This window comes from Leguminivora glycinivorella, chromosome 5, assembly GCF_023078275.1.
Source record: "Leguminivora glycinivorella isolate SPB_JAAS2020 chromosome 5, LegGlyc_1.1, whole genome shotgun sequence".
Classification (NCBI taxonomy): domain Eukaryota; kingdom Metazoa; phylum Arthropoda; class Insecta; order Lepidoptera; family Tortricidae; genus Leguminivora; species Leguminivora glycinivorella.
Window position 1 is genome coordinate 22,822,711 of NC_062975.1, and position 13,147 is coordinate 22,835,857.

The following is a 13,147-nucleotide window of genomic DNA, read 5'->3' on the forward strand; positions in this document are numbered from 1 at the left end:
GAAAACATCCATGACTCAGGAACAAATATCTGTGCTCATCACACAAATAAATGCCCTTACCGGGATTCGAACCCAGGACCGCGGCTCAGCAGGCAGGGTCACTACCGACTGAGCCAACCGGTCGTCACGCGGCTTAGCAGGCAGAGTCACTACCGCCTGAGCCAGACCGGTCGTCATAAATGAGAAAGTGTGTGTGTCTGTTTGTTTGTCCGTCTTTAACGGCAAAATGGAGCGACGAATTGACGTGATTTTTTAAGTGGAGGTAGTTGAAGGGATGGAGAGTGACATAGGCTACATTTTGTCTCTTTCTAACGCGAGCTAAGGCGCAGGCAAAAGCTAGTATAAAATAACGAGAAGCGCTAGTAGCCAAGCGGTAAGAGCGTATGACTTGCAATCGGCTCGTATCGTAACAATGAGTTTTTCGGAACTTATGTGCGAAATGTCATATTTGCCAGTTGCTTTTCGGTGAAGGTAAACATAGTGAGAAAACCGGACTAATTCTAATAAGGCCTAGTTACCCTTTGGGTGGAAGCCTGGAAGGTCAGATGGCAGTCGTAAAACTAGTGCCTACGCCAAATCTTGGGATTAGTTGCCAAAGCGGACTCTAAGCTCTAAGATGATGATACTGAATTAGTCAAGAGTTCTTTGAAGATAAACTCTTCTTCTCGAAGATTTAGCCGAAAATTTATTGTGGTTTTTTTTTGACAGATGAATTTATATAATACTAGCTTTTGCCTGCGGCTTCGCTCGCGTTAGAAAGAGACAAAAAGTAGCCTATGTCACTCTCCATCCCTTCAACTATCTCCATCTAAAAAATCACGTCAATTCGTCGCTCCGTTTTGCCGTGAAAGACGGACAAACAAACAGACACACACACTTTCCCATTTATAATATTAGTATGGATTGTCTTCGGTTACCGCGATAGTTACTCATGAAATAAAACTATGAAAATTAAATCACCCGTTGACCACGAATGCTGTAAAGTGTTCGAAACGTCGGGATGAATTGTAAAAAACAACGACAAAACGACAACGACAAATCGCCACAAAGGGGCTAAACTGAAAATCAGCGCTGGACACACCTGTTCAGCACATGCTGAGTTTTTGTACCCATTGCCATGCTTATGTTATACCGAATTTATTATAATTAGATGAGATAAGTTATAAACAAATGTAATGTAAATTAATCAGTGTACCTACTAATATTATGTTTAGTAAAGTTTAAGTTTATTTTGATTGTAACTTGTTTAAAATGTAAAATATAATGTACCTACCTATTAGTTCGTGTATTGCATGTGAATTATGGCAATAAATGATTTTTAATTTAATTTAATTTTAAATTTATTATACGCGATTTAATCCGTTTCCATAGCTTCCAGATGAATTTATATTTTTAGTTTTAAGTTTAGTTTGAGTTAGTTTATATGTTTAGTTAAATACTTATATACAGAGTGGGGCCTGTAACAAAGGCGAAGAATTGAACTCTAGGCTATTCTCCTTATACTGATCAACATTTGTTCGGCGACTTTTAAAAATAACTTGTATTTTGATTTTTATCACCCTTGAAAGTTTTTTCTAAGAGGTAATGTATTGCGAATTTTGTTAAGTCTAAAGTGTGACAGACAACGTCAATGACAACAATAATGGCGTACATTGAAGCTAATATTTATTTTTCCCCTCACTACCTCGGAAACACGTGTTTTATCCTTTAATGTCAGCAGGTAAAAACGCATTTTATCCACTAGTGGGTAAAGTAATTTGACCTTGAATATAGTCAAATTAACTGCTTTATAATTTATAACAGTAGGTGAATCTAGTAATGAAGATGATTTACCACCTGTGGAACTACCGGAAGCAGTGATAAACGCATTTTTTGCGTTGTAGTTTCCTCGCTATAGTGAGGGGAAAAGTTTTGTGTTACACTCGGGTGCAAATGTATTTTACTTCTCGTGTGTTAAAAAACTCGCAAGTTCAGGATTCTATTCTCGAACCACTCGCTTCGCTCGTGGTTCAACTATAGAATCCTTTCCCTTGCTCGTTTTTCAATTCCACACTCGGCGTTAAAATACAACTTTGCCCCCTTGTATAACAAATAACTATTTTATGAAAAATTAAAAATTTAAAGACTTCATAATTTTTAAAAGTCACTGAACAAATGTTGATCAGTATAAGGAGAATAGCCTACAGTTCAATTCTTCGCCTTTGTTACAGGCCCCACTCTGTATACCTACTAGTTAGTTAGTAAGTTATTGTGGCAATAAAAAAACAGAAGTTTGAAGTTTGATATACTTACTTCAAAAAGTCCCTCAACTACCCTCACAGCGATAAGCAGTGAGGTGCTGGTATGTGCCAGTGGTGGAGTGAACAGCGTTAGTAGCGACGTCGCTCCTATCCCGATGGCGAACATTCTGGAAATAAATAAAATAAGGTATAAATATGGCATCCTGCCTGTCCTAACCTACGGTGCTCAAACGTGGTCACTCACCGAGGAGCAAAAGACCAAATTGAAGGTTTGTCAAAGAGCTATGGAGCGTAGCATTTTAGGAGTAAAACGGATTGACCGAATCCGAAACTCTACACTGCGCTCAAAAACACGCATTATTGATGTTGGAGTCAAGACCGCCAAGCTGAAATGGGACTGGGCAGGCCATGTTTGCCGTATGCATCCACAGAGGTGGGCTAAAGTAGCCACAGTATAGATGCCGCAAAACGGACGAGGATCTGGCAGGCCCAGGCGGAGATGGCGGGATGACCTGGACGTGTATCTCAACAACTGGCCGGAGATCGCCCAGAACCGGGACGAGTGGAAATCTAAGGGGGAGGCCTTTGCCCAGCAGTGGGACACAATATAGGCTTGTAATAATAAATAATAAATATGGCAAAGTAGATGGCGTCAAATATTTCACTGTAAAAACAGATAGAAGAAACAAGTTCATCTATTTGTATAGGGGCCGAGCGTGTCAGATTTTGTACTGAAGTTGCTACTTGCCTGTGATTTTAATATGTCTCAGGCCCTCGACTCCCTCGAGTGTTCATAATTTTTGTAAACATCATTTATTTGTGTCATGAGTACATATATTTGTTCCTGAGTCATGAATGTTTTCCATGTATATATAATATAACTATGTATTTATCTATACTATAAGTAAGTATTTCGTCGCCTAGCACTCAAAGTACAAGCTTTGCTTAGTTTGGGGCTAGGTTGATCTGTGTAAGATGTCCACCAATATTTATATATTTATTTATTTTTGTATGTCCGGATGTTCTACTGTACAGGTCATAACTCAAGCTGAATATTTAGAGCTGCATTTGTAATTTCCCTGTCGATGTCGATAGTTCCGATACCTAAAGTTTAGTTTAGGTCCTAAACTTACGAAATAAAATAATTTTCTAAGCATCCCTAAATCACTCAAGGTGTGACAATGCAAGTAAACAGGTACCCAGCTGTGACGTGACATTGAAAAGGGTAACAGGAGGTTCGATAAATCACTATTAATATTGGATCAGACAACATCAATTGTACATAGTGGACATAACAAAACTTCTCAAGTACAGTCAAGGAATTACATTGCCCTTAACATTTTCAATTATAATTATACATACATACATACATACATACAATCACGCCTGTATCCCATAAAGGGGTAGGCAGAACACATGAAACTACTAAAGCTTCAGTGCCACTCTTGGCAAATAAGGGGTTGAAAGAAAACGAAACTGTGACATTGCAGTGACAGGTTGCCAGCCTCTCACCTACGCCACAATTTAACCCATATCCCACAGTCGCCTTCTACGACACCCACGGGAAGAAAGGGGGTGGTGAATTATAATTATGGTTGTCAAAAAATCGGACGTATTTTCTACTAGTTTCTCATATAGATATATATCTCCGCAGTTCGCGTTCAAAATAAGGAACCCGCTAAAAAAACTAGGACTTTATGTACTAAGGTACAGCGGGGCAAATCTCGACTGGGGGCAATTGTAACTAATCCACTTTTCCATTATTACACTATGATGTTGAGTTCTACATGTATCCACTGAACAGGCCTACCATACATAACCGGTGGACACTCTATTTAATAATGCAAACATTGTAAAACATGGAAAAAATGCACCAGTTACATTTGCCCCCCAGTCGAGATTTGCCCCCCTGTACCTTATTCGAAACATTGATGTGATTAATAATATAACCGATAACCATTTTGGTACCAGCCAAAACTTTCATGTGTGTATGTAATAATAGGTACTTGTAGCTGTTTAACAACCAAACGCCAAACGATTATTATTATTTATTTAGGATCACCAACAGACAATACATCATTAAACCTTCATTAATTTAAAGTTAGATGTTTGCCCAATTATAGGTAATCACATCATGCACCAGTATCTTTGGACAAACATATGTACTGTAGTAGGACTTTTGGACTAGAACTATTAGTATAATTAGATTTAGTAAACATGAACTAAAACAAGAATACAATAATAACCACAGAGCTTTATTTATATAGAAGAAACAAGTTCATCTATTTGTATAGGGGCCGAGCGTGTCAAATTTTGTACTGAAGTTGATTCTTGCCTGTAATTTTAAATATGTCTCAGGCTTTTGATTGTTCATAATTTTTGTGTTGTTGCAATTGAATATCACGTATTAATGAGGCATTTTTTACGTTTTGATTGACTTCAACTTACAAAAATTGACGCCCGAAAGCTGCAAGCTGCGATTAAAGACGGACAACTCAGTGGATTTCACTGAGTTCATTTGACACGCTAAGTAGATACGTTTGCTTGATCTATGGTATATATGACATCTGTGATAATAACATACTTTAGAAATTGGAATCCTTTACACTTTTCGTTCGAAAAGCAGTGGTATGGCTTTCAAGTAAAATTAAATAAAAAAAAAATAAAAAAAAATAACATTGTAGTAAATTGAAGAAAAAAAGCAGTTGTTGGAGTACATGCGGGATGCGAGCCTAAATGGATGTAATTATTAATGTTAATCTATGTTATAAAGAAAACATGCATATTACAGTCTCCCAGAGTCCTGGGCGCTGAAATACTTCTGAACCTTTCTTTTAAACTCTATGAGGTTTATTAACAGCTTGTCAGCTTTGACATAAGTAATGAATAGCATTATCCGATACTGACTTACCGATGCCGACTGTACCTTGGTTTCGATTCACAAAGGTCAGTACTCCTAGAGATTCCGCATGGGTCAATGAACTGAGACTAGAAGCGGCATAATCGTGTTTTGAGCTTGGAGCCTAAGGGACCGTCCACACTCAAGAGACGCATGTCCGTCGACGCGGAACGGGCGTCAGCGCCACGCCGCCTGAATGTAATTTAAAAAACGTCTCCTCAGTACATTTTGTATAGGAAGAACGTAAGACGCGCCACCAGGCGGCGGCGCGTGCGTGCCGAGCGACGTCCCTTGCGCGTCCTTCCTATACAAAATGTACTGAGGAGACGATTTTTAAATCACATTCAGGCGGCGTGGCGTGACGCTGACGTCCGTTCCGCGTCGGCAGACATGCGTCTCTTGAGTGTGGACGGTCCCTAAATGTGGCTATTGGCTATATCCAACAAAAAGGGCCCTTCAATTGCGTCTAATGAAATAAGGATCATTTGAGTTGCAACATAAATTGAGATAAAATAACTTTTTATGTGATCGGTGCATAATGAGAGCACTCATGTTATCTTATTCTGAAACTCGCCAGTCGGCTCGTTTCATAAAACAACACTCGTGTTTTATTACTTACCTAATTATGTACAGTTGCATACCTAACTTTATCTATATTCGTATAATAAGTTTTCTACAAAATCTACAGATAGTCTAAATTGAGGTATGAGGTAATATCCAGTGGTGATTGACTGTCAGTTCTCTATTAAAATAAATGATTGCGTCTTTGTTAGAGATTGTTAAAATAACATGTAATTAAAGTATGGGTTGCAAACATCTTCAATTATAAAAACTCTTTACAAAAAAACGATTTAAAACGGCAAAATAAAACATTAACATTTATCAAAGTAGGTTAAGTTTTCTAGTGGATAAATTTGAAGTCGGACACAGTACAGTTGTATTTTAAGGCAATTTTCAGACAAAGACCTACAATTTGTACCTAGGTAAATAGGTACGCCTGGTTACGTATGGTTCACTGAATCAAGTCAAGAGTATTCGGAGCGGCATATCTCGAATTCAGAGTCTGATTGATCAGACTAGATACTCGTACGATCTGATCACAGAGTTCCTTTACTGTTCTAATTTGAAGCTAACTTTAGGCTGGTAACTTCACAGGTCTATGGGAATATAATATAAGATCTGTGATCAGTATTGGCACACGGATAATGGCGATCAAATTATATGAAACAAACGCGAGTGAACGCGTACCATCAGGGGCGGCTCACTCCGCGATTCTATCGCCGCGCTACAAGTACATGCTGGCGGCCGCGAGTTCGCGGCCTACTCAGGGGTGGCGCGCGTTCTCACGGAACGCGCGTTCGCATTTTCTATTGTTACTTTATGTCGCGAGATTCTTGTGGAATGTCTAATGATGCTTATTTGAATAGACATCATGAATAAAATAAATACCATAGGACATTCTTACACAGATCTATTATTGATTAAGTCCCACTGTGATGTTGAAGCTTCAACAAAAATATATAAATACTGTATTTATACCTAGAAAGTACCCAAGATTTGAATATAATAGTAGAACATTTTTTCTGAGTATTAATTCGTTTTACTCCATAGGCAACCCTATAGCCGGTCGCGACGCACGTGCAGCTCGTTTCTTTGTTAGAATTTTGTAGGCATTTAAAAATGCGGCATTTCGTGAACATCAAAGCTGTGGGCCTTCTGTACTTGTACTATTATATATTCTGTGGTACCATGCCACTTGCATGAGTGAGATAAGATAATCCCCCTGTTGACATTGCATTATTTATTTTTCCCCTCACTAGCTCGGAAACACGTGTTTTGTCCTTTAATACCAGCGGGTAAAAACGCATTTTATCCACTAGTGGGTAAAGTAATTTGACCTTGAATAAAGTCAAATTAACTACTTTAAAATTGATAAAAGTAGGTGAATCTAGTAATAAAGATGATTTACCACCTGTGGAACTACTGGAAGCAGTGATAAACGCATTTTTTGCGTTGTAGTTTCCTCGCTATAGTGAGGGCAAAAGTTTTGTGTTACACTCGGGTGCAAATGTACTTTACTTCTCGTGTGTTAAAAAACTCGGCGTGAAAATACAACTTTGCCCCCTTGTATGATAAATAAATAAATATAAATAAATAAATATTATAGGACATTCTTACACAGATTGACTGAGGCCCACGGTTAAGCTCAAAAAGGCTTGTGTTGTGGGTACTCAGACAACGATATATATAATATATAAATACTTATATACATAGAAAACATCCATGACTCAGGAACAAATATCTGTGCTCATCACACAAATAAATGCCCTTACCGGGATTCGAACGCAGGACCGCGGCGTAGCAGGCAGGGTTACTACCGATTGCGCCAGACCGGTCGTCAAACAAATAACTATAAGGTTGTCTAATGTCTATGTGGCGGGTTGTTCATACATTTTTTTGTTCGTGTAGGATTTTCTTAAGCCTCGTTGGACGCGCCTTTGAGAGACGGTGACAGTGTGGTTAGTTACCGAGAGCATACTAGCAGCGGGGCCATTTTTTTTTCAAAGTTTTCCACTCCACTTTTGGATTTGCAAATTGTTATGTGGTTTCCACTCAGAATCGCGAGCTCTTTCAATCCTAATAGGAAAAAAAGTGTCAAAAGGTTTTTTCACATTCCGTTACCATTTGTTCATACATTTTGTATGGAGGTAACGGAATGTAAGGTTAGAAAAATGTATGGGAAGTCTTGGGATTTTTTTTCTCCTATTATCATCTGGATCGAAAGGCCTTGCGATTCTGAGTGTGAATCGCGTAAGAAATAGGTACCCATGTTACAAAAAAGTGAGGTGGGCAAATAAAAAAAAAATGGCGGTACCTACCTAGTATGACTCTTTATTATATTGTGCTATTGGTATTATGTGGGTGGTAATTAAGTCTTGGGATTTTTTTTTTCCTATTATCATCTGGATCGAAAGGCCTTGCGATTCTGAGTGTGAATCGCGTAAGAAATAGGTACCCGTGTTACAAAAAAGTGAGGTGGGCAAATAAAAAAAAAAATGGCGGTACCTACCTAGTATGACTCTTTATTATATTGTGCTATTGGTATTATGTGGGTGGTAATTAAGTCTTGGGATTTTTTTTTTCCTATTATCATCTGGATCGAAAGGCCTTGCGATTCTGAGTGTGAATCGCGTAAGAACTATGTACCCGTGTTACAAAGGTTGAGGTGGGCAAATTAAAAAAAAAATGGCGGTACCTACCTAGTATGACTTTATTATATTGTGCTATTGGTATAATGTGGGTGGTAATTAATAATGTGGTGCACGGAACGAACCTGTTACCTCCTATTTTAGCTGCCAGCCACCCGCCTGGGAGCTGAGTGATCAGGTACCCGTAGAAGAACGACGATAGCACCAGACCCTTGGTTTGTGAGCTCCAGTCGAATTCTGGTATCTGAAATATAAAACATCAAAAACATATCATAAATTGCAATACTGGGTGAAATAAAAAAGACACGCCATACTTTGAATTAGGGTTGCAAAAAAACGGTATTTTTTCTGCCTTGAAAAAAAAAATGAAAAAAAACCGCGAAAAAACACTTTTATACGGTATTTTAGACTTAATGTTAACTATTAAACGAATTTCATCAATTAACTTTAATTTCTGGTCTTATAAAAGTAACATTTACAAAATCTGTAGTTGGTATAGTTATCACTATTTTCTGTTGGCAACACCACCGCCACTCCACGCTGCACGCCGCATCGGGGATTCCCTAATAAAAGTTTGCATACTGAATGTTAATTGTATTAAAATGTACGTTATTGTTATTGAAACACGTTACAACTCACGAAAAACCGTTATTGTCGAATTATTTGTTCATCTAAAAAAAAACCATATTTAGAAAAAAAATGGTGCGAGTTTTTTTTTTCTGATTTTTTTTCGTAATTTAGGTTTTTTCTATTTACAACCCTACTTTGAATAGTGACTTTTGAGATCATAATGATCAACTTTTATTATCGAAACAATGCTGAAACCGCGAAGAAAAATTGGTTGTTCCATACATTCCGCCTGACAACACTGATGACATTTATATAGAACACTCAATTTTCCAAAAATAAATGTTGTTCATTATGACCTCAAAAGTCACTTATGCAAAATATGGGTGGTCCTTTTTATTGCACCTTGCCTTTTATGTATGTAGATAGATAGTTACACAATTTCGCGATTAATTTTATTGCCAGGTCATGTGCTTTGCCTACCCCGTTTGAGAATACAGCATGCGTAGCCGAAAGCACAAACACTCACGAAATGAAACGCTCGTAGATATCTATCTCTATCGCTCTTGCGTATTGGCGCGATAGAGCCAGACTACCTTTCGCGGTGTTTCGATTTCGTTTCGCGTCGTAGAAATGCCATTCGGCTACGGAACCAGGCGGTAGTTTATGTAGGTAGTGTATGTACACCTATACGATTATTTTGTGTATGTTGTAACAGTCACCGGCAATAACATCGTACAAAAAGAAGGCTGCATAAATATCTGACAAATTACACACACATATTTTTGCGGCCTTCTTTTTGTGTGATGTTATTAGGGTTGCAAATAGAGAAAAAACCAAATGTTTTTTTTTCAAAATTATGAAAAAACAACATGACAAAAAACCGAGCACCGTAGTTTCTTTTCTAAATATGGTTTTTTTCTGATGAACAAACAATACGACAATAATGGTTTTTCGTGATTTATAACGTTTCAATAACAGTAACGTACATTTTAATTCGACAAACATTCACTATACAAACGTTTATTGGGGAATCCCCAATGCGGCTTGGAGCGTGGAGAGGCGGTGATGTTGCCAACAGTAAATAGCGGTAACTACTAACTACAGATTTCGTAAATGTTAGTTTTATAAAACCAGAAATTAAAGTTATTAAACTAAATTCGTTTATTAGTTAACATGAAGTCCAAAAAACCGTATAACTGCTTGCCAAATTTTGAGATTTCGTACCTACTTGAGAAAAAAACATACTCCAGAAAAAAAAACTGTTTTTTTTTTCAAGCCAGAAAAAAAAAAAACCGTTTTTTTGCAACCCTAGGTGTTATTGCATGCCGGTGACTGTACATGTACTATATTATATTACGGACCCATATAAAAGCCAACGTGACGTATCACAATAAGTTACTTTATGACAGCAAACAAAATTCTAATAATCCCTCCAAAATACTGAAATTCTTCAGATTTTTACGGTCTCTAAAATTCAACATTTGCACATTATTAATTTTCCAAAAATAGCTAACGAAATTCAATCTTATTCACTCATATTAAAGACCTGTTCAAGTTTATATTCCCTATTTCAGTGTTCGGTCAGTTCAGGACACCTCGGACACTGGCGATCAAAGTTATGTGAAAGAGGCGCGTTCCTAGCACACAGTCTAAGCTCGTGTAGGTGAACGCGTACTATGCTTGTATGAGTGAAATATGACAGGTGGACTGTTCGCGTTTTTGACAGGCGGTAACTGTGAGGTAACCGAGAGGGGATGGGCGGCACTTTCAGCGGGGAGCGGGAGTGGCCATACTGTACGATAGTACTCTTTATTATACTGTGGTTAGGGTCACAAACTGTGTGACTTTTACGGTCAGGGTCATAGATTGCAGGAAGTCCTAGATGCCGGATGTGTGACATCATCATAGCACTGATTGATAGGAAACATTCATAAAATTTTCATAAAAAAATACTGGAGAAACCGCCGGTATCACGGTACTGATAGAGGATAGAGTAGAATAGCTATATCTGTATCTTTCTATATATGGTAACATGCTTCATGAGGGTGTACCTATTTCACAACAGTGACAATTGTCGCCCGACAGTGACACTTTGCCGTTCATTGGCTGTTCAACAAGGAAACACTGACTCTGAGTAACAATGTTACTCATCAACCCTGATACCTCTGCCCCACACTCGACGAGCGACGTGGGAAGTAGCGAGGGAAGTAGGCAGAGGCATAGTGTGGCCGCGCTACTCGTCATGCCGTTCGTCATGCTCCTCGTCATGCCCATCGCTCCCTATTTTGTAGGTTTTTTGGCGCGAGTCAAAGGGACGGCAACAACCGAGTGCGATTTATCGCGCGAGTAGGGCAGTGTGGCCGATGAGGGCAACATCACGGCAGCGCAAGGAGCATAGCGTGGCAGAGGTATGAAATAGGCACAGAAATGATTATTGTCAAGTGTCAATGTCACTGTGGTAAAATAGCCCACAGGACGACATACAGTTGTTTAAGTCCTGCTTAAAACTTCCGTCTATATTTATTCCACGTCTATGGCCTGGGTCATAAGGTTCAATTTGCGTTTAAGTTAGAAAAGGGTGGGTATTAATAAAAATTTACGAGTGTCCTCGAATAGGCCCTTGAAACATTTATGTAACGGCATGGGGTTGCGAAATATGTTGTGTATCGCGTTAAGGTTATTTGGGTTTCTTGTATATGGTAAGTAATGTGATGGAAGTAGATTGTGAAGTGGAGAAGTAGAAATCAGCCTGTAGTAATGCCAGTAATGTACTTGGTGTATTGTTAATACATATAGTAATATGGTATACGTACCTACTTCTCTGAAACTTAAAAAAATAATGGTCCGAATTGATTTCCATTGATTCCCTTATGGCTAGCGTACACGATACATGGTTTATTTGATTTTATATTTGTTAGATTTTGTTTCGCGTCTCGTGTCTTGTTTTCAATATGCTATTTTTTATTCTGTTTATTAATATGTGTGTTACCATAGGTACAAGTGTTTTGGTTGTATTACACTGTAAGCTTATATGTGAAAAATAAATGATAAATGATAATGATGATAATGACAATGATGGTACGTATTATGATGGCGTGTAGCGCGTAAACGTTGAAAAATTCGAAGTCTGGAATGACACGAAGAGCCACTAGTTCGCAGTTGATACTTACAAAGACAACTGTTTCATTCACCAACTTAGTTTCCACTGATTCCGTTATAGCAACAATTGCGACGGATAAGTAACAGCGCGTACATATTGAAAAAAGCCCGAGAACATCGAAAGCACAGAACTAAATCAAGATAGAAGGAAAAAGTGTATCTACTTCGCGTGCGGAAAAGTTAAATAGCGAGCGACATTGTTCGCCGCGCAAGTCAGTCTGCTCCCGACCGCTGCCCGCGAGTGACATACAGTGAAAAATACAAAATGGGTCGGTATTCGATAATTAACTGTTCAAACACCACCAATAAAAGCAAGAGTGTTAAACAAAGTGTTTCCTATCATCGGTAAGTACCATTTGTCCTAAAATATTTTTTATTAAATAAAAAACACGATTTTCCTATTTTTATCATCAAAACATTAGCTGACGTACGGCCGTCAAACTAGTTTTCCATTGCGGCTTTAATTTGACGAGTCCGACTTGGCGTGCGTTTAAAACAAGCGATATAAAAATAGGCTATTCAAACTGTCGAGACAAAGTGAAGGTAGATTTGTTATTTTGTCCGTCGAACTCACGTCGAACTTAAGAATAGTGGTGCACCACGGAACTATTTCGTCATGTATGCTGCGATTTCCTTATTCGATTTAAATCGATTTTGGGAAGCAGTGGAAATTATAATTATGTTTTTATATTGTTATGAAACTATACATATAAAGTACGAGTGAAAAGTAAATTTAACTTTAAAATAGGTTACAGTTACGGTATTAACGTTGAATTTGTGGTCGGCAGAAAAACAAATACAAACATAATACGCTCTATATTTATTATGAATAAAAATAACTCTAAAAATGTGTTAATGGTTAATTATATTAAGCTTCCTACCGTTATTTGAAGCCTATTTTATTATATTTGAGAGAGCAATCCTGTTAACAGATGACGTAGCGGTTCAAATATTAGCTGACAGTAGTCGCCATAATCCCCACCACCAGTTTTACCCTTCCAGTTTTATCCCCTCACCACCGGGCGGTGGCGCCTACGGCCGCCGTTTTCCTCATTAGCGTTCTGTTCTTC

At 38.2% G+C, this 13,147-nt stretch overlaps 1 protein-coding gene across 2 annotated transcripts in view; it reads right to left on the reverse strand.

The window, feature by feature from the left end:
• LOC125226112 (vesicular glutamate transporter 1) overlaps window positions 1–13,147 on the reverse strand; it is an 84,029-nt gene that overhangs the window by 18,760 nt on the left and 52,122 nt on the right. For both annotated transcript variants that reach the window (XM_048129976.1, XM_048129975.1), the window contains exons 3-4: window positions 8,474–8,592; window positions 2,293–2,407 (exon numbers count right to left, since the gene is read on the reverse strand). In XM_048129976.1, coding sequence (XP_047985933.1) covers window positions 2,293–2,407; window positions 8,474–8,592 — 234 coding nt within the window. The remainder of the gene's footprint in view (window positions 1–2,292; window positions 2,408–8,473; window positions 8,593–13,147) is intronic.